Source organism: Diprion similis, chromosome 2 (genome assembly GCF_021155765.1).
Source record: "Diprion similis isolate iyDipSimi1 chromosome 2, iyDipSimi1.1, whole genome shotgun sequence".
In the NCBI taxonomy this organism is placed as follows: domain Eukaryota; kingdom Metazoa; phylum Arthropoda; class Insecta; order Hymenoptera; family Diprionidae; genus Diprion; species Diprion similis.
Genome location: NC_060106.1, coordinates 16536610 through 16559591, shown reverse-complemented (window position 1 = coordinate 16559591; position 22982 = coordinate 16536610). Strand labels below are relative to the sequence as shown.

Here is a 22982-nt window from a genome sequence, read left to right as displayed (position 1 = left end):
ACATACTTGAATTACATAAACTAAGCAACAGAAACGAAGAAAGGACGAAATATTATGATTTTCCTGAATCAATGGACATTGTATGCCCGATTCGCGTTTCGGAGTTGTTGAAACTTTTTTTTTTATTTTTGTGATCGCGAAAAAGGAATCATTCCGATATTATTTTCATATCCTACATTCCAGTCCAAGCCCAAGATTTTGTGCTTCATTGGTAGGTATCTTCGTTTTTCAATGACACAATGCAATGAGTATGAAGTTAGTAACGTTACTGCAACGCTGCATAATGTTGAGGAAGAATCGTTACTTCGAATCTTTGGTAATGTTTAAAATTTAATAAACCATGATAAATAAAATACAACTACTCATATTTTGCAAAGTCAATTCCTTGAAAGTAATTCTAAGATTGTGCATGAATGATTTTTTGTTCCGTTAATGTTTACTAACTTCAGCCTCATACAATACCTACTAATTTTCGGAGTCTATGCAGCGGCAGATTGAACATCGTTACGTGCCTCGGACCAGTTTCAACGGTTCAAGATTTACGCCCATCTATATGCAGGCTCCATTGAAGCTACTTCTGACGAGAGAAAAAAAAGCAAAGAAGAGATTAAAGGAGCAGGAAAATCTCTCAAGGTGGGCGTGAAAGAGCCACCGTTGTACACAATCACGTTAATGGAGGAATCGGTAGGTAATCGAACGCGTTGAGGGACTGCTTTCATTCTCACCAGCCCCGTATTTTCCAAGTTTTTCCATTTTATACGATGGGTACGACCTGGACTTTTCATGTGCTCGAAGAAAAATTCAGATCAGATATTACTCGCCAAGCGAAGAAAGAAGAGGTTCAGAACCAATATAAACGAGGTTGATGAGTCAGAATTCGATACCACTGCGTGAATTTGATCCCAAAATAATCGTTTCTTAAAAAAATTGAAGACAAAATAAAGTGCTCAAATCACGACTTAAATTGCAACCAAGACCTTGGATATCAATTTTTCATTTGAATTAGTTTAAAATAGAGAATAAAATAAAAAATGAAATTCAATATTGCTGTTTTTTAATCAAAATCAACATCACTGTAGTTTTGAAAAGTTGAATAATTACCGATACCACATTCGTTAAAATAATAATAATAATAATAATGAGAGAATAGTTTTTTCAATAAAACGAACCATCGTCGAATGAAATCGAACGAAACTATAAAATTTTTAACCAGTTTCAAGACGAATCCTCAATTTCGTGTGCGTATATCCGTATATCTCATCATAAAATGAGAAAAAAAAGTATTAATTCTTGACTCACCAACTTCTCTTCAAAACTGCGTCCACTAATGACTCATGTGCAAATTTATAACTTATTTTTTTCACGTACTGCTTTGCAGCAAATTCTGGACACGATTCAGGAAAGTTGCAAAGAAGAGTAAGTGCTATTATTATCCGCAAGGATCGAGGCTGTGGCTTCAGCCAAGAAACTTAGGACTTGCAGAATTTCTCCACGACTTAAAGCCGAGTTGAGCAGAATTTGAAAAAATCGTTCTTGGCTGTCAGACGTCAAGACAGCTCTTTGACAACGTCGACTAGCTTATGAATTCGAGCCTGATCAGCTCAAAATTCTTAAGCTGCATATACATACATATATATATATATATATACACATATTATTTATATATCAACCTCGTGACGCACGGAGGACGCATTCTTAGCCAATTTAAAATTGTCTATTTTCAAGATATAGGCCAAGTTTCCTGCGACGCCGTACGAAAGTCGTCGTCTCCTCGCTATCAAAGAACTAGCGAAACAAGAAATTTTCTCTCGTTGCAGGGCGAGCTTCCAAAATTCAATTTAGGTAACGGGAGTTCCTTGATTATACCAATAAATTTGATAGGCAACGGAAGAATATGTCTGAGAAAAAAGTCGACACTTATGAAGAGAACTAGGTGAATGTGAGGAGAAGTTTTCAAGACAAGTAGCATGAGACGCAAGAGATGCGTAATGTCCATGGATGTGCAAGACCGAAGCATCAAGCCATGAGTCGAATCGACAAAAATAGGAGCACAAAGTGCTTCCATTTACTCGACAATAGCTCTCGCCGTTTGCGATCCAACCTCCTCCTCGCCTGACGTGAATCAGATTTCATCGCCTCTGCCTTTTCGCGCGCGAAATGTATCAGCTGTCAGCTTCTTCCTTATATTCTTATTCTTGTTCGATACAACCATGAAATCTGACGACGACGAGGCGTTGCAGGAAATCATTTTTACGGATATTTACTAAATTACAGCAGCATTATAAGCACGACGCGTCGACCTTCACCTCCGATTAATGGCGACTGTAAATTAGCTGACAATCAGATATGTTTATAAGGTCGTCGGGCAGGATACGTCCACGATTTCTGCTAGCCGCTAATTACCATATCGTTCATAACATAGGACAGCAAAAATTATATTTTTTTGTTAAATTTTTTTTAGTTTATATATAAATGACTAAATTTTGATTCTATACATCGAATAATAAGCAAAATCTTTATTTATTACTTACAAAGGTTGCTTTTGTTATTTTCACGATGATAAATTAAGAAGTCTTCAAGTTGTTTTAGCAGCACGTTACAATAAAAAGGAAACTTTGTGTCATAAAATTATTTTTCCTTTAATTAGTTACGTGGAAGAAATCAAAATTGGACATCTAGAACTCAGACTCGATATTCGTGTTGACCGGTGTAATCGATTAATGCAGATACAACACACAATACTGTATCTAGATTGTGTCTAGCGTATATACCTATATCTATAGATACCTTCATTTATCGCAGATATTGTATCAGACAAAGGAAAAATGATAAAAATTAACGGATAATTATCAGCCAGGGGCAAACAGCTGATACGCGAATTTTCTGATAAGCGTGACAAACAAACTCGCCTTGTCAAATCCACAACCGCGTATCTTTGCAACACGTGCCAAATAACTCGCGAGTCGATCGGGCTAATTATTTATTGCGAGACGACACGTAAGATTTGTGATTGCAGGGCAGTTATTACACGCAAACAGCTGACCGGGTTATTCCGTCAGCTGCAAAAAGACAGTTTGTAGAACAGCGCGGGTAGAGGAATTCTTCCTTCGCCTTTTCGATGCTCGAAATACGCACGTAATTGACAGTTTCGACGGATTTTCCAATATTTTAAAATCAAATTTGAATCACACCGCTTCATCTTCTTACAATGTCTATGACTTACTTTTTTCGAGTGCTTTCCACCGCTCTCCAGAGGCGTTTTATAGTCCGCAGCGTTGAAAGCTTGGCGACATTTTCAATTCAAGTCACTTTCTAGACTAATTATATCGAAAGAAAATTTCGCGCACCACTTTGAGATGAGGGGTAATAATATTATATTATATACCCTTTTATCGGCGATGGAATTCTCCTCGTGGTTGAGTCGATATTTTAACGCGATTAGTATAGATCTGTATACAGGCATATAATAGATATATGTATATTTACATATACATGTCACTTGGAATTGTAGGAAGCATAAAAAGTTTAACAAGGGTTAAAATAACAGTGACGATTTGTTCGATATTCACAATATTTAATTGCAACGACGTGTTCAGAACGTGTAATGTCAGGTTAATTTCACCAGCGACACAGTTTCGATCACCACCGCACAACCGCTAGAATTATACTGTCACGAGCCTACACTTGAAACGCAGTTTCACACAACGCAGCAAGGACGATAGGATTGAATATGGGATGGAAAAAAATTGCGGATACAAGATTGAGAGACAGAGAGAGAGAGAAAGAGGGAGAGAGAGAGAGGAAAGCCCACTAATCGCAATGGATAAGAAGTCGGTAGAAGAGGAAATACCAGATTGTAAATGAATGGTCCTTGAGATTCCAATCTTCCTCATGAGTTTTGCAGTGTTTTTGTTTGTGAATCTCCGGAGTGTGTGAAAATCACAACGATGCAATGATATATATATATATTATATATCTAACTAATTCTAATCCGTTGAAATAAAATTGCACAAGTTTCGTGATTTGTCTAAATTCACATGGTTTCGCAATTGGTTAGGCAACACGTGATGCTCGCGCATCCGTCACTCTCGCACTCTCTCTTCGTCGCGGAAAAGAAACGACCGTCTCGATGTCCAAGACAAGACTGTCAGGTTTGCCGCTTGCCAGGAGGTTCGAACTTCTGACGCCTACGCCACACGCCACCCGCCACAATGTCGTCTGCTTCTAACCACCGGCATGCTTGTTTCGCGGTCAGAGAGCTTCCACTTAACGAATTTAACGAATTAGAGCTTACGGTTTTAATTAAACCGTTTTGATTTTACACTTCGCGTAAACAGTCGTATTTATTCCAATAATACGGAAATCCCAAGCAAAGATGACCGCCGATACAAACAATTACAGTGGAACGAATTTCTGACATTGAAAAAAGATTCGATACTCATCGGGTCTTTCACCTCGAGATATTGTTGAATAATTAATTCACGGACGTGGAAGTAAAACATTATATATTGGAGCTTTACACACGTCACGCTGCTTCCGTTGTTTTTATTTTTTAATTTCTGTTTGTTTGTAGCAGTGTGCATGTCAAAAATTGTGAAACACGACGAGGTTGTTTTCCGAAAGTAAAATTGCCGATTTTTACAGAACGGAAGAAGAATAAACTAAAAATTGGATTATAGGTTATTTCGTTGAAGAAGCGAAAATGAAAAAACAAAAATATTTTTATCGATCGTTGAGTAGATTCTAGGTTGTATTATTTTTTACATAAGGTAAGTGACCCAATTTCAGAGATCCTTGACAGCTCGTGTCGGAAGATTATAAAATAATTCTAATCTTATCAATCAAAGAGAATCTAAGTGAAAAAAATTATACACTCATAGGCAGCAGCTCGTTACAACGGTGATGTACATAAGATTATACGCATATAATAATGTGCTTGCAGTAAATCTTCTAATCATAAAGCCGAGCGATACGGTATGAATTCATTAGTAGATTATACGCGCGGTATGAATACATATAGATATTGTACATATAGAATATCTAGCTTATACGAAATGCTATACCTCCTACCCGCTTCAGGCGAATACGGATAAAATGAGAGAGAAATATGAAACCTTGAAATTTTCGATTAGCAACTTATCGGAATAACAAAGTTTTTACGAAACACATATATCCATTAAATTTTCAACATATTCGGCAACACTGCAAGTACGTGGCGACCCCGATTTGTCATCTCTGCAAACACTTGCGCGTCCCCGAATCCTTTATACATACATACATTATAAATACGTTTTTACGTACATCGATAAAGAAAAAGTCGTGAAAAAAAAGAAATTTGCAATTTTTGGCAATTTTTTTTCTCTCTCGTTTTTTTTTCTAATCTTTCTTCCACGTTTTATCGGGTAATCGATACGTCGAGCCGTGGCAAAATATACATGTATAATATACACATATTCCTTCCTCAGGTAAACATCCATTCGTGACGTCTGCTATCTCGCAGGATTTTTATTATCAGCTGTTAAGATTCGTTTACGTGTTATTATTATACACCTGTCTACATACTAAAATGTTGTAATTAAGCTTGCGACGAAAGGTTAATGCTCGTATATGTGAGTAAATCTTTCATACGCAGATAATATGCCCCATTTTGAGAAAGTTAACAGCATATCGATTGATGGGCGATAAGCGGTTACCAAATTTAACGTCCTATATTTAAACAACGTTATGTCATCGATCTACCGGTATATAAAGTCAATTTATGTTTTATCAGGTCGCGATTCACCTCAAAACAGCGGATCACCGGTAGATGCTTTGATCAATCGATTTGAAGTTACTTTCAATATATATATATATATATATATATATATATATCAATTGATCGAGCGGTACGCAACGATACGTGATGAGAAACACGGGAGAAATGATAAAATGCGATATTTACATGTAAATTAATCTGCATTAGACTAATCAGTTCGTAATAAATTATCTGCAACCACCCGCACAACTTGTTATTTAGGTTAGATAAATTAAAATATTTTTGGCGAAAACATGTGTTAATTTAAAGTTGATATCGTGACCGAATTGTCTGCATATATTTAGAATAGCAGGAAAAAAATAGTATGGAGAGAAAAAAGAAGACCTACTTGAATAGAAGAGTAATATAAGAAAGAAGTAAGATTTTATTGCTGGAGGAATATTGATACAGAAATTAGTACATCGAGTTTATTCTCCACGCTTTGACTTTGATTCTGAGTTTTCTGGTTGAGCTGCAATCTTACATAACGAGCAACAGATTCTGGATGTAAAAAACCCGATGTTGTACAAACATTTCTTCGCGGACAGATTCGGTCTTCGTCGCGTGTAATTTGTGCTACCCAAAGACCTCAGATAAGTCTTGGCATAACAGATTAGCATGTTAATTGTCAGGCCAGCGTCGACGTTGAGCGATACGACAAAAATTGTTTTTCTTTCTCGAGAGTTCCGAAAGCGGGAATATTAAGATAAGCCGCGTGTGCTCTAGTTGATTAAAAAACGAATTTTTGGAAACAAAGAATCGGTCGTGTAATTTATGATACGTCCAATTTACATTCTGAGATGCAATGAATGTGAAAAACTGAAAAGAAAATCAATACTCGCATACAGGTGAATTTACAACCTGTATCATCATCGTCAGTAGCGATAATCAATTATGCAACTTTGTGTATATTTTATCGGTGAATCAACAATATTGACGCAATCCGTCAAAATTGTGTCGATTGAATATGCATCTTTTGGCCTCTAAACAGCCAACAGCAATCGATCCGGTTCAGTGACTGCTGTGTACGTATATACATATGAATTATATAATAATTATAAAAAAATATACATCTGTATAGCTCATTTGATAGCCAAATTACCAAAACCGTATAAACGCGAATATGAAAACGAAAGGTAGAACCCTGTGCGTGAAGAGACTGAGAAAATAAGTCAACAAGCAAGATTAAAAGTCAAAGTTTACGCCATTAGGAATAGCTAGTTTATTTCCCACCTCCAAAAGTAAAAAACGAAACAACGATCTATCTATCTATCTATCTCTCTCTCTCGTTCTCTCTATAGTCTATAGTCATCGTTTATTAATAATACACTAGTCTTAGATGTTTAACGATCGTTTGAAGTTTAAGCCTTGCCCTATCTGATAAAAGATGCTAGTCATTGATTCCAGATCGAGAAGCATATGAGTTAAAAATAAATTATATGGCAACGCGTTTTTCGCTTCCGAGTCTAAAGTCGAAATTCGAAATAAGCATTTTAGAGGATCGATCTCATCCATGTTGAAAAGTCTCCAAGTCACTGAAGCAAGTTGTTACCAACAACTAGAATAACAAGAGGGTATCAATCGATTTCCGTGGCGTTAGACAGCCGAATGATAGATGTCACATATAGGTGTTTGATCCTAGAATTGCTCGGCAACAGTCACAATCACATCATCAATACCCGAATGTCGCAAGTCCGAAAGTATCACCTAAACGAACCCGAGTCGCCTTTCGATTCAATCCTAAAGGTGGATACCCAGGCCAAAGTTGCAAGTAACGAACGATCGACGGGACCATGTGACCGGACCTTGACGAGTTCTACGCCATTGTAATACCGTTACCTGGTCAGCTGACCGACCAGTTTGAAAACCTGAAATGCTCTGAATGGTGGCGACGGTGTTCCTACAATTGTACACGTGTAATGGTGCATGGATGAGGAAAAGCCATCCGACGATGAAGAGAGGAGACTGTGCATCGTTACAAGGAACGTGCATGTAACATATTCAGTGTCAGAGTCGATGGTATTGTAGAAACGCCGACCATGAAGCGTAAGGTAATTGGGTCTTCTTGACATGACTCTGCTGGAATTGCTTATACATTATCATTCACAGTGTGAGAAAAAACAAAACGATGCTTTCTTTCTACGAGGTGTTGAAGATTGCAGGTTCGGAAGAGTGAAAATTGGTTTGCCTTTCTCTATTAGACGTAATTAGAACGACTCGTACGCAATGTTGATGACCGTTTTCGAACCCGGTATTACGGTATCCCATAATACGTTAACATCTGCGTACAGGGACCATATAATACTCGATATAATATATATAATGGTATACCTTGTATAACGCCAGTTGCACGCGGTGTCACTTATCCGTTACCTCGGCTCCGTTTCCGTACACTATAGACGACTGATATGGAATTTAGTTGCGGCGCATGAACAGAACCCTTTTCATTCGTCCAAGTACCTAGTACGGTCAGAAACGAAGGGAAACGAAATGAAACGATGGAGGGAAAAGTACCTATACAGGCATCGATCGGCTCTCGCAACAGCAGCAGCAGCAGCAGCAGCAGCCACAATTGCGGAAGTATCTCTGACAACCTCGCAATTGAGAAGAGAAAAACAGAAGTTGACCACCTGGAACACGAGAAGTAGGTATACGACAGTGGGAAATGGCGTTCGTCGCGATGCACCGGAGCAAGCGTATCATGTAGCAAGTAGAGCAGTTCAGAGTTGAAAATTGCGCAACTCTAGAGGCGTTATGGAATACCGGAAAACGATTGTCAAAGCGCTATTTTCTCGCACCAAAGATCCAAAGCCCGGGTTGAGGGGATATTTTTTACATGTTTTTTCGCAGCCTTGATCGTTTGCGTCAGGCATTCGTTAAAATTTTGATTATTCCTTTTCCGGAAAGACGCAAAAAATAAAAAAATGATAGAAATATTTTCGGTAAAACTCTTTATTCGTGAGATTTTCGCAGTGAATAGGGGAACGAAGAGCGCTTGGCTTGAAGGAGGCCGGATCGATCAATCGGTGAACCGTCACGAACGACGACTGGGCAAATGATAATTGGAATATTCGATGAAGAGGAGGAGGAGGATGCCGCTAGGTATATTCGAGTGACAGAATGATATGGATTAAATATGGCTTCAAGGTCCCGGCAAGTAACCATTGAACCGCAGTATCTTCACCGGCAGCAAGCTGATGACCAGAACCAGCGAAACAATTACTCACGAGGTGGGAAACGTGATGGACGATTACGGGAGAGATATTTTTGAAATATTCTACCCAGCCGAACTGAAAATACTTTGACAATAGAAAGAGATACAGTCTTAAGGGGATGCTCAAACAAGGAGAAGGGCTTGAAAGTTTTATTCTGTATACAATTTTGAAGAAAAAGACTCGAAGGCATTTTCATTTGACGCAGAAATGCAATAGCGATTTGAATGCAAATGTATTGGAGCGTTTTTGTGCTGTCAAGCCCTTTTTTGCGTTTGAGATACGTAGATATCGATATTTTGAGATGGATGCGACAACGTCGAAAAATTACTGGAGGAAATATTTCTCGAGTTATTTTCATGGGATTCGAATGGCGCCGCAGGCATGCAGCCGTTCGGTAAACGTTTTTGAAAAGTTCTATACCGTCTTTCAGTTACACACCGTCGATCCTAAGAAAATAAGCGTGACGGCTCGAAACCCAGAGTCTGAAGTACAGACAAATGGATATGCAGGCATCCTGAAAGCACGCGCCTCCGCTCATCGAAGAGGATAAGCTATGACCTGACAAGACAAGCTGGATGAACAAAGAGCGATGGGCTCAGGTTCGAGCTTGCTGAACTGAGTGGGTTTTCGAGTCGAGAAATTGCTGCCGCGATAGCACGGATTCTTTGGTTTCCTTTTTCCACCGGAAAATATGGCGAAAAATTTGAGATTCAGGAAGAAATGAGGAAAAGCGAGTCTCGAGTGTAGGGAGAAAAGAATCTCGACAGTACGATGGCGCGTATTACGTACGTGGCAGTGTTCTTCGAACTGACAAAAATTATTACGAAATTGTTAATACGTAATCGGAGTGTACAGCGCGTATAGTCGCGATATACACCGATCAGTCGGTTACATAAGGTACAGGACCTAAGTAATCTCAGTCTCATATATTTTGAAGTCGGTGAGTTTGTATATTGAAATAAAGAAGAAACAAATGAAATGACAAGATTCTGCAGCAGCCAATTGTGAAAGTATGCGCCCACTTGAATCGGGCAAAACACTTGTACGTAAATTACAAATTTAATGCGTGGATGTGCTCAAAAAAATTTTGGAAACTTAACATTTCAATTCTTGCAAGTGGTAGTTGCGAAAACATATATATGAAGGATCACCGAAGAAGTGACGCAAATTCCCTTGCAGCACACGATCGAACGCTATATTATCCGCTGCGCAATAGTCGAAAAAGAAAAAAAGGATGAAAAGAAAACGAAAAATTTCTTCGCTTGTTTCATCAAGCTTGAAGTGTTGGTTGGTGTGATGCAATCAACGGTAAGAAAACAAAATTAAAAAAATTCCTCCAAAAAGTGGACGTCGCTGGTTGACTCTCGGTTTCATAATTTTGTCCAAAGTTCGGACTCGTTGACGGGCGAATGCGCACGGTGTGAATTAGCCACGAAATTAGAAGCGTTATAAACTTTTCATTCGAGTAGTTACGGAGTCTTTCTTGATACCTAGAACACCAGAGTATGGTTTATACTCATCGTCGAACCTTGAGTTACATATCGCCGATAGTTTCAAGAGTTGAGAAGTTTACAAAGGTTTAGTGCTAAAAGTCACGCACTGCGTCGGATTTCGATTAGAGAAAGGGATTTGTCGGACTCGTGCCGTTGTGTGTACATCGGTGCACGAATAAATTGCGCAACGTTTATTATATGCCCACTTTATAGAAGGGAACTTTCTCGCGAGTGTCACTTGAGGAAGGTGTTTTCTGACGGGGAAAAAACCTGCGACCCTGGGCCCCTCAGGCGAGTCTATACAGCCCTGTATTTGATCGTACTGTCGTTTGATACGGTACTTCAACTGTAAAATGCTCGCTTCGCGATATCACTTTGACCTGTGAAACAAGCTCGCTTGATCCAAACGTTGTTGCCAACTTCACGGAATCACGGAAAGGAATGAAATGAGCTTCTATCCTTGATCATTCCCTCGTAAATTCCGGAACCGATATAAAAGATGTTATCTTTTGGTTTTAATGGCAGGTTGAGGTCAATAACACTATAAAAATATATTTGAATTTGAAATTAGAACGTCAGATTTCAGCCTCGCGACTCTGAACTATGCATTTTGATCTCACTTTTGGCTTGAAAATGAATTCATTTGCCTCGTGTGCAACGTGACCATGCATAAAAACATTGTAACTCTCCCTACGGAAAATATTTTAATTAAGCGTAATGAAGAATGACACACTTCCTCGACTTGTTCAGCTTCCGGTTTAAGCACTGCAGTGTAGGAGAAAACGGGGATTAAGGGGTAATTTTATTCGCTAACTCAACATCAGACATTTGCTTTTATCGGTGTAGGAAAATGTATACCATGGATTGTGCACGTGTCTCGGAATAGAACTCGTCGGATAATAAGTAAAGCAATACAAGTATAAGAATATAAAAATAGCGAAACACGCATGCCGGACTAATTTATAGCGGTTACAACGAGCAAAAATTGCGGAATTGAAATACACTCAAGACGGCCGGGTAATTCCTGTGTCTTGACCCACGCCCCATGAAAAATGTTTATGTGGAAATTTGATGAATATTTGTAAAGCGAGTAAGAGATAGTAGTCGAACGTGTGGAAAAACGCAGGAAGTTTTATTAACGGTTGCAAGAAAAAACCTTCGACGAACTGCAATCTATTTTGCAGGCAATCTTCTTTGAAACCTGACGTCAAAGTATCAATACGTCCTTCAGAAGAGCTATAAACACGAAGATGACTCCAATGCGAAGTGAAGAGAGTGTTTATGAAAAGCGACATTGAACTTTTTTATCAGGGTACGTTATTCGAACTCATGTAGCATAGTGGCGCTTAGCCGTATAAAGTGCGGAGATATATATGTATATATATATAGAGAAAGAGAGAGAGGGAGTTGGATGAGGAGAAGGAGACTGAGAGAGAAAGAGAGAGAAACGCACGCCTTGAACAGACGCGGAAGCGTTATAGAGCGGTTGGGAGTGCTTCCAGAGAAGTAAAGGAGCTACTAGTGCGGACAAGGTAAATGAACCATAAAGTGTCATCGACGCCTTAGCCTAGACTAAGGCCGGCGTGTTCTGCCAGTCCAAGACGCCTATAGTCGACTATAGATATGAGTATAAGCTTCATTTCCACCAGACACAAGTAACTATAACCTTCGCTATTTCCATTTCGTTGATTTGATATTTATTCACATTTGCGTTGGCTCGCTCGCCAGCTCAAAACTGGACTACCAACTTTACGTACGCTTGACTCGACAAAATTTAAATAGTAGGTAGGTAGGTACACCAAGAGAGAGAAAAGACCGTTCCGTTAACGACAGCAAAAACGTTGTTGACGGTTATGGATACCTACCTAAAGTAAAATAATCAGCAAATTGGCGCAACGCAAGAGTGACACACATAATGGCGTTTAAAAGTATTTCTAAATTATTACCAATCCTTTTGCAAAGAGGATGTGGCTATTTGCAATACGTTTGTCGTAGTATTTGTTACTAAATACTGCCGAGGAAAGGTTATTTCAGTCTCTCGTATGTCTCTGCTGTACAAGCGACGCAGTGTAATACTGTGTTTCGCGGGGAATCAATACCGTCATAACGCGTGATATACGACTCTGATAAATGTATCAGAAACGAAAGTAAATGTTGTTCACTACTTGCCCACTTTCGCAAATATTAGATTACGTACAGTGGATATTGCCGTCTACGTCGGAGCTAAAATATTAACTCGAGTAAAACTTCTCTCGATAATTTATACTACAATTACACATACGTGCAACTACATGTCGGAGATTCCACATCATTGAATTTTTGAAAAAGAAAAAACATAGCGCAGGTGTCTCTCCAAAATTCATTTCGACCCTTGTGAATCCCCTGAATGAAGGAACTATGCTTCACCGTCAATAAAACCGGAGTAAAAACTAACTATAACGTCGCGTCATGACAGCTGGAAGTGATACTCGGCGAGTGTTTTAAATAGCACAAGTCTACCTGACGAGATTAATTAAGCGAGTTTAACTGAAATCCTCGCCATTTCACCTGCAGTTCTCCAATTTTCATGATACGAAAATATCGATTACGACAGACGTTTCCGGCTTAATCACGCGTTTTGCTCATTTTTTGTGAGCAGTTCAGAAGATTCGATATGACTACAGACGGAGCGAACGGACGTCCTTGGGCGACGTTCTCTCGCACACTCGGCAGTAAAACTCGAATCACCTGCCAGCTACCTGGTGGAAATTTGGGAACGAAACGATGGTCCGCAGAGGTGCCAACGTCCCCAACGGGCCGAATTATTCTTCTCTTTCTTCTTCCTCTTTTTCCGTATGACTATTCACCAAGCGAGGATGTGCAAAAATGCCGCGTTCTTTATTCGGCTTACTGCGACCCCGTAGGATTGCGAGAATAAGAGACCAGGTACCTATGGAGAAGAGGGTTTCGATCATTTCGTAGAAACACCCTGTTGTTCGGTCAGCTGATTTGGAGGAAGAGCGCTGGTCGGCTAACTGATCCTCGGATCGGATTAGACCCAAGTTCCTCGTTCATCAATGTCGGACACGGGCTGACCGAACCAGCCACGACACGTAGAAACGTGAGTTAAGCAAGTGAGTGTACGAGGGTCGGTCGTCACTGTGTGCAGGGGAGCAGAGCTCGAGTATCGCGACACATTATCGTGATAGCAAAATACCGGAAGAAGCTTAGTAGCATGGATTGATGGGTGAGTTGCGAGAGTTGGTTGAAATTCAATGAGATTCGGTGTTGTTATTAGGCGATCAATTCATGTTATTTGAATTTTTCTTTGCTTGGATTTTTATCTTTCCACTGAACCGCCTTTTGACCGTTTGATTACCGCGCTCACGATTCAGACGCCAATAGATTCAATGTCGTCGGTAGGTGGGTAGATGTGTTTGATTATATATTTCAAGCGGGCGTGTGGTGTTTCGCGGATCATAAAATATAGACTTGGCATTTAGGATTTACAATTAATAGTCGAAGTCATTATACTTCAGCATTGATTCAATGCCGTATCCTTGATAGAACCAAGGTTCAATCAACTTTGAAACTCCGCGAACAGGACACGTACGCACTTGATTAATTGAACGGATTTAATGTTTCCCAGCAAAATTGGCTTGTTCGATCCGAAAATCGACGGAAAAAAACTTGTTGTGAACATTTGATTGTGGATTTGATTCTCCTTTTATGCCAAGCTGCGAATAAATGAAATTTACAAAGTTGCTTCGGTAGGCACGTGTCACGTTAGAATATTATATAATAAAAATAACAGAAAACAAATAAAATCCTCGATGAAATTATTTCTCTAATACGACGCCTATAATTTCAGATAGTATCACCCATAAAATTATTGAATTCTCTCCCAACTCACTTTGTCATCAGTCCATAATATCAACTAGTCGTAAGTTGAGGAGTTGAACGAAAACTCGACGACTAAATAGCTTTCTGGAAATCCTTGGAAAATCTATCGATTTCTAATTTTTCTCCAAATTTATCCGTCCTGCAGTTGAAATTTTCGCTTTAATATTCAAACCCTAATTTCATGCGAAACTGTATGAAACTGATAGTATACTCAAACGGGTTGGAAGATTCTCCGTAACTTGGTATAAGATACCGTGATATTCTTGTTCAAAGACTGTTATGGAACGCCTTAGGAACCCGTAGGATTCGCTGCTATTTCGCAGGGGGGTGAACAAGTGCGCAAACCGTGAAACCGCTGCTTCCGCAAACTTCGTTCTTCAGCTCCGTTACTTCCGCTCACTAAAACTATATCGAAGGTGCCAAATTACCAGTAGAAGGTTAAGACACGGTGGCAATTGATGGCAAAACCTATCCTGAGATCAGTTTACGGAGCGCACTTGCTAATTAACATTACATTAACCGATATTCGTGCAGGCTCAAATCTGTGAGGGAAGTTAACGCATCTGCGAGTAGAAACAATCATTTTAAGAATTAATTTCTTATTTACGGCTGTTAATTCCATTTTTTTACATTGTTTCTTTCGTCGTCATCGTTGGTCAGTAAAACATAACGAGGCTGTAAGCGGAATTACATTCGAAATGTCATGGAAATAGAAAGACAGAGAAAACACAGACCGAAACTACCGCGTAATAAAGGATGAAGCACGCGAATTAAACTGCCTTTTGTAAGTTTACGAGGTTTAAGTTACTGACGATATCGTAACGAAACATCGAGAAAAAAATTACTATTTTCCTTTTTTCGTAATTACGTCTTTTGATGAAAAACGATTAAAAAATTGCGAAATAACGGATTTCCTCAGCATAAATTGTTACGATAACGTTACTAACGTCAACTTGGTTTTAGTTCCACAGGGATTTTGACATGACCTACTAATTACGAACATGGCGCGGATGCGATCTGGATAATCAATGGAGGTTAATAACGAACAAACTAGTTTGTCCTGTAACAGTTTCGCAATCATACACAATTCATCATCATTTATCATTCATTGAGTCTGCAGTGTTTGCTAATTTCGTCTCTGCTCTGGCATTAATTTTATTCTGTCAATTTGCTTCGTTATGTCGCTTATATATATATATAACAACGGAGTTAATAATTTTACTACATATTTGCTGAGTGTGAGTGAGTGAGTCTAAGTACGAAGTGTTGTAACAACACTATGGACTTATAGTGTATCACTAATAATTATTACGATTTGTATGTTAACGTGGCCCGTAAAATTCGCTCCTGGAAATGAAAAGAAGACCACATATAGATTAAAAAGAAAAACTATTCAAAAGACACTTTGTCTATGAGCGTTACACATCGAATTTCAATTTCGTTATAACACAACGATAATTCCATTTTTTGAAAACTTGCTGCAGAGAGCGTCGTTCGATATTATATATACTAAACTGAAATTGTTAAAGGCTGGAGGCACTGCAGGAGATGGTAAAATATCAGTTGAATACATCACGCACCTGCAAACCGTAAAATAATCATCGGGACAGCCTTCGATCAATTATAACACTTTGCGACACGGCGAGTTTACTGCACCTACTTCACAATTAGCATGCTTAGTTGTTAAACAGTATATATATAACGCATTGCTTGGGCAATAACTGTTTATTCACTCTGGGTGTAAAGTTGCATGCACGTATATATAATATATAAAGTATTTGCTCGAGTTAAGTAATACTATGTTGGTCAAGGCAACTGGGTTATGGAGTGAACCATATACTATAGGTAGACGGTGCACGCTCCGCTACTTGATCGCACTGCAATTTGCTATCGACGGATTTCAAACGAAGAATTATCTGCAGAGATTTACTCGTCCGTCGACTTGAAGCTGACACAATTTGCTACTGGAATTCAAACTTTTATTTCATGTTGGACGTTCTCTCGATGAAGTATGTACCTGTGTTAAATAACTACTTAATTAAGGATGAGAGTTTATTGAAACTAAGTATGCGATCGAAAAAAACGGCGCCACGAAGTTCATGAATATTTAACGACGCTTGATTCGACTTTGTTGCAATAATTTGGAGACCGCACTGCGAAAAGAGCACAAATTACTAGCCATACATACGTTCGAAGATGTAGTAGAAGCGGCTCTACAGACTAGAGGCTCGTCGTGAATATGTCCGTGCTTAGGTACAAATTTATTCATTAATACAGGAAGAGAGTCCCCCCATAAAATTTACGAATGAATAAATTAACTAATTGTACAACAGGCATTAGCCAGGTAGGTTGGAATGGCCTGGTCACATCACATAAAATTATGTTAAGTACCTGCGTAATATCAACTATACGTGGCTATTTGTACAAATTGAAAACTTGCGAATAGCTAAGTAATCACTTTCTACGTCATTATGTGTGCAGGAATTGCGTACACGTATTTTATTTGTGTTATGACCTAGAGCTGGCTGGGCGGAGACAATTGCGATAAGTCCGACGACGCCTAGAAAAAATTTGCAGAACTGCAGTGTCAATTTTTTATTCATTCAAGAAATCAGTGATGCAATCGAAGATTGCACTCGGTGTTCCATTGCACAAAAATTAGTTACCAACAGTATGTGAGAACAAAGGTACAGCCAATGGTTTGAAGTTTGATCTTGCATGACTTTTTCGATGAGATTATCAGTTACTGTCTAGTATATGAGAATTGATCATCGCAAGTTTTTCGGTTGGTGAAAATTATAATCTCTATCAATTTAAATTTAAAACGATTCAACTGTTCAGGAGTGGAAATAAATTGAAAAGGAGCATATATCGATTAAAAGAAAGGTGATAAAAAAGAAATAATTGATTCTGCAACGATGTGGAGGAGAACGAAGCGGGGAAAAAATTCTCTTCCATGATGATGCGGGCGCAAAGAGTGGAGAATTAAAAGAGAGGCTGAAAAATTGATTAAAAAAAATAAAAAAAAAAAAAAATAAAAAAATAAAAACATCGCAAAGCGCTTAATACCGGCGGCGCTTGCGTGAGCTCTGGCCAGATGGCCTCATGGATTAAGACCTGACAAATTTGAATAAAATCTCTTGCGGACTGCCGTCGCGTTTCCTCCTCCTCCATTTTGCACGCAGGACGTGGGTTCTATGACTCGAGGTGAAAAAAGTCGTCCCTCTCTTTTGTTTCTCTTTTGTAGTATTATTACGCGCGTATTCTCTTAACCCGGGTGATAATTTCTCGCGGAGTGGTTATCCTCGCTCTTCTTTGCCACGAAATTCATGGTGAATTTTCTTTTACATTTCAACTGAAATTCGACGCATAAAAATATGTTTTGTCCTCGATCTTAGGATAATTTTTAGAAAGAAACTCGTAAAAAAATACACCCTCGAAAGTTTTTTTTATGGTGGTAGAGCAAGGGTCTCGGGTTTTTGGAAACGCTCGCGTAGGTTTTGCAGCACGACAAGGCAGGCAACATGGTGGGTCACGTTGCATGGGAGCGCGGGTATAAACGACCGACCGAACTCAACGTCGACGGGCGTATAACACGTTCATACCCAAACCCAAAATAAACTTGACGTGGCTCTATGGTGTTTAAAAACGACTACCGAAAACGAGGCGACCGACCAGCAACAGCGGCTTCAGCTCTTCTACGGACCAGATGGCAGGGCTTATACTTATCGGGCTTGCAGCTCTGAACCCTGCAGGGAAAAATAGATGCTGACGGACTTTCGAGATAAACTGCGATACTATTTTGCGCTTCGCCTCTTTCACCTGCAGGCTTTGCGTTGCCTGTGAATCTCGGCGAGTAGCGGTTGAGAAATTGACATGTAATTAACCCTAATCGGTCACTCTGGATGAATTTCACTTCAAACATTTTTCAAACTCCTCGTAAAGTCCCGTAGAGACCAAAATGAAGCTCTTTTTTCCTTCGACATGTTCGGCACTTTCTTCAAATTTGTCGATATTTTACAATAATTAAACAATAAATTTTAGTTAGGAAAACTGAGGAAGCTGTTTCTGCGATCAAGTAAACAATACCTTGATTTCTTTTTGGATTTTTAGCACTCGTTTTTGAGTGTGACCGTTATGCGAACGATTAGAGTTACGGGAGGTAGAGGCGCTTGGATTTTTCTTTTTTTTTTCTTTTTTTGCAATACCCGCGAAAGTCCGTTTGCACAATTTGCACTGCAGTATAGATATCAACAACACTTCACAGCGAATCGCCGGTCGAGTTTATAAACTTTATACACGTGACTGCGATTGTCCTGACCTTTTACCCCCTGCATAGTAGGTATCATTATACGTTCATTCGGATGGTCAACAATTTTTATCGGTCCGTTCGTCCGCTACGCTGCTAAAGGGACTTGAGTCAACGACCCGTTCCGCCGCTGCATCGATGCTGCTGCACTTGTACTGCTGCATTTGTGGGCGTACGCATGATTTTATACCCAACCAAGGACACGTCATTTCGTATCTGTACTTAGGCTATATCTACACATAAACGACGCATACAGGCGTGATTGATTTTTAAACGAGTATATGCGTGTCTACTGAATTTCATTCTCAACTGGTGCTGAATTAATCATTGCACAGAAAGAGATATCGGGAACTTTATCCTCTCTTCGGAAAAGCTTCGTTAATTTATATTATTTCACATGCCTTCGTAGACTTCGCGTGTATCGCGTGAAACTTGACGCGATTTTTCATGTCGTAAAGAATCTTGCAAGTTTTCACGGAGTTGCATCGAATTTTGTAGAGCGACTAATAGCCGCTCGATTCGATGTAACTACCTTTTTCCCATTTCTCATAACTTTATTGCTCTTTGTTGTTCTCTGATTTCCTGCAATGTTATAATATATCTTATAAGGTATCAGGATATGTTTATTTGCATCAAGGTGCCAATTGTACAAAGCTCCGTGTAAGTATTGTTCACAGCTGATCGAGTAACTGCCGCATGCTTGCTGCAAGGTTGCGAAATAAAACCCGTCTTTTCAATGTGATACCTATTCTATCTTCGAGTATGATACACGCGGTTTTTCAAGTGGATAAATGACTTGGAATCAACCAAACGGATGGCAAAATTATTCTTTTTACGTTGTGAATAAGAGTGACTAATTAATTACACAAGTTTGTATGAAATATCGAAAAATCGATCGGGGACAAATTTTATAGATTTGCGGAAGCATTACACGAGACAAGGAGGGTTACTGAAAATGTAAATAAAATTTATCCCTGCCCATAAAAATTTGAAACAGTTAATTTATTGATGCGAAGTAAAACCGGTCAGCAATTTTGATGCGAGAGCTCGTTTATGCAGTGGCGTCAAGTTTGAACGAGTCTAGCAGTCACGAAGTCGTCACGCCTACTTCAACGTCTAGACATCTACACAAAGTGGTACAGGATTGCAAAAAACGAGTTCCTGTTACTCGGAAGAGCTTATTGCCGCGAAGACGCTGCTCCTGCTGCTGCCTGCCATGTCAACGGAAAAAATTCAACCAATCAATGCAAACGATATCCAGTCAAATGTTGTAAATAAATATTTAAGACGTGTATTCAGCCCAGTTGATTATAATATATCCATAAAAATTCAAAGTCTTCGATGTTGGTTTGGCGAAAATTAAGCGGAATCATCGAGTCTCCTTCTCACATTTGCCACATCAAAATATTACACCAATTTACATAGATATTTTTCCTGCATAAATCGCGCTTTTTTCGTGACAAGACAGGCGAGTTTCATTAAATCTTTGACCGTTATTTTGTACTGTTCGTTTTAATTACTCGACAAATTTTTCGTACATATACCTACTCTTATATTTCAAGTTTCTGACGCGAGCTTAAGGTAAATTAATAAGGGAATAATGCATGAGGCGGTTGAAAGATTTAACAGACGGTGCAAGTTTAAATAACAATCGACGCGGCGACTGTCTGGGATACGTAACAAGCAATTGAAGGCTAATTATTAGAGGCTATAACACGTTTCTAAACGGTCACCTCGTTACCATTACATGTTTGTTTATCTACTCGCGACCAGTGCCACCCTGCAGAAGACAGGTAGAAGATTTGGCCCGTTATTCTATTGGCACTCGCGCAGAAGGGAACGTATCACGAGTTTTGAGGAAGGAAGGGAGAGAGAGAGAGAGATAGAGGACCTCTAAAAATATTTAAACTTGCACTTGACGGTTGGGGGGCGGATTGTTTCGCGATCTGCCATGCCAGTGAGTGTCACGTGTCTGTACAGCGAATAATACAGATGCACACAACAATAACGCACGTATACAGGCGTCGGGCATTATTCGTAATGCTGCACGGTTTCAACATCGTCAAAACGACGAGCAACTAACAGCAGCAGAGACACGCAGAAATACGAAGCGGCACGGTTCGTAAGAGATTAAGAAATACGCGAGGCGCACGACGATGGTGAAATTATGCAAAACTAGTGCATTACTTTATGGTTTATATTTACAACGAATCGAGGGCTCTCGTAATATAAAAACAACCTCGTGGCGCAAGTGGGGAAAACTGTCGACGAGGAGCTAGAAATAAAATAAAAAATGAAACGTTGATTGGCAAAGGTATTAGCTGGTTGCAATACGAATCCGAAGAGGAATGAAATTCAAGTCAACGTGTGTTTGTATGAATGTACAATATAGTTCAACAAGTTTTTTGGATCCAAAACTGAAAAAAGCTTTCTTTCTAAGAAAATTTTATTGTTTGTTTCTCCTGTCACTTGCGTCGCTAGTCATTAAAGCACGTAAGTTAATTCGCCGATAAAGAAAACTCGTTCCACTTTTAATTCGAAAAAATAATGAAACACCGTAAACTTATTAACGAACATTACTGTACATACCCAAGCAATAGGCACTAACGTACCCGATAAACAAACCCAACACGATACGCGCGAGTTTCAATAATATTATCATCCGATGTGTAATCAGCTGTGCAAAGATTCGGCGGATGATCGAGTTTGATAAAAGCGATCTCTACGATCCTCGACAGATCGAAGAAGCTTTTTCTCGCACTTGGATTGACGGATGAGGCAAAGGGACTCGTCAGTCGGTCCCACGCGACAACAAAACGCGATGCCGTAAATAGCGAGTGTGCGTGTCTGTGTGCATGTCTGGTGTCAGGGTGTGTGAGAGATAAATCCAAACAATCTAACCTTGGTCCGGGTTCCAGTTTCGACAGAGCGGTCGCGGAGCGGCCGACCCGTGTTGCTCAAATCGGGGACTCGTCCCGGTCCAGTCCTCGTGTAATCCCCAGGGATCCAAGGAGCGACGCGCCTCGCCTCGCCTCGCCTCTTCGTCGTCGCGTCGTCGTCGTCGTCGTCGTCGGGTGCTGCTGCTGCTTTTCCTACACAGGCGAACGGCGGCCCGAGGGAAGCGAAGCGAAACGAAACGGAGCGAAACCAAACGAAAGGACGGAGCGAGCTGTCGCCGCTCGGAAAATGGCAGCCCTACTGCAACACTCGCGGCAACGCTGCCAACCAAAGCGACGCATACGAATTAAACTGATCGACTCCGCAAATACTTGGGGAAAATCGAGCGGGGCTGAATTGGCGATTGTTTTTGTTCATCGACGCCGACGTGCCGCTGACTTTACTTGTTATTATATCCCGAAACCGCGCGTTGTCTCACTTTCTCACTCTCTCTCTCTCTCTCTCTCTCTCTCTCTCTCTCTCTCTCTCTGTCTCTCTTTCTTTCTTCTATCGTCTCTCGTTTCTTTCCCTCTGCGAAGTTCACGTCGTCGTTCAGAAAATCGCGCTCCGTATTTACGCCTCTTCACGATCGCACAAAACCTTCTTCCGCACTCTAACTTCCGATCTTCGATGACCCGAAGCGACTTCGCCGCAGGTATAAACACGAATATTGTTTACGGACGCGAAACATCCGCAGGAGACGAACTCAAGTATCAACTCCACGCAGTACGGACTGGTTGGCAGTACTGATTATACCAGGACCGACGACTATCTGCTTCATAGTTGATACAAACGTCGGCAGAAGGGAGTACCGAACACGAGTATCTACTCGGGTCGCGACCTCAGCGCTTGCTCTCGCGCACACCTCGCAGTTCTGCCTCTCGAATTGCTCCGTCGGTAAGACTTTTTTCTGATCTATGTCGGGCGATGGATCCGAGCTGAGATATTTTGTCGATTCTTCGCCGAGGATTCGATCAGTTCAATCCAAGGTATTCGGCTGGAACAGTGTAGACAAATTGTGTCGGAGCTAGTCAAATTTTTCTTATTACGTTATCGACCGAACAGCGTCAAATATTGTAACATACCTTTTGTACGGGGAAAAAACTAAGCATTGTGTTTATTGGTAAATACCGATTAATTCAAATAAATTTAATGATATATTGCGTTTGCTTCAAATTTAATGACTTTTATGTCCAGGTTGGCTGTCGGCTCTTTATCCACCGCTGCAGTTGGAGATTCTTGCTGTGGTAACACTGCTATCGACTGCCAGCAGGTTGTGCACTGAAACGACTCACCGACGAAGTTGATTGACTACAGAAGTTTCAACTTATCTACAAATGTTAATCTTTTCA

The 22982-nt window shown here is 40.0% G+C and overlaps 1 protein-coding gene across 1 annotated transcript; it reads left to right on the top strand.

The window, feature by feature from the left end:
- The first annotated feature begins 450 nt into the window (after positions 1-450).
- Positions 451-22297, top strand: LOC124416527. The gene is made up of 3 exons (XM_046897683.1): positions 451-581; positions 21595-21725; positions 21759-22297. Exons 1-3 carry the CDS (start codon positions 482-484, stop codon positions 21939-21941), a joined length of 414 nt encoding a protein of 137 aa, XP_046753639.1. The 5' UTR covers positions 451-481; the 3' UTR covers positions 21942-22297.
- Positions 22298-22982: the final 685 nt, after the last annotated feature.

Bases quoted from the DNA above. Each gene is read 5' to 3' on its own strand.
- LOC124416527 (XM_046897683.1), top strand. From the start codon at position 482: ATGCAGCGGCAGATTGAACATCGTTACGTGCCTCGGACCAGTTTCAAC. The intron at 582-21,594 runs CGAGAGAAAAAA...AAACAATCTAAC, and splicing joins TCCATTGAAGCTACTTCTGA to CTTGGTCCGGGTTCCAGTTT. The intron at 21,726-21,758 runs CTCGCCTCTTCG...CGTCGTCGTCGT, and splicing joins AGCGACGCGCCTCGCCTCGC to CGTCGTCGGGTGCTGCTGCT.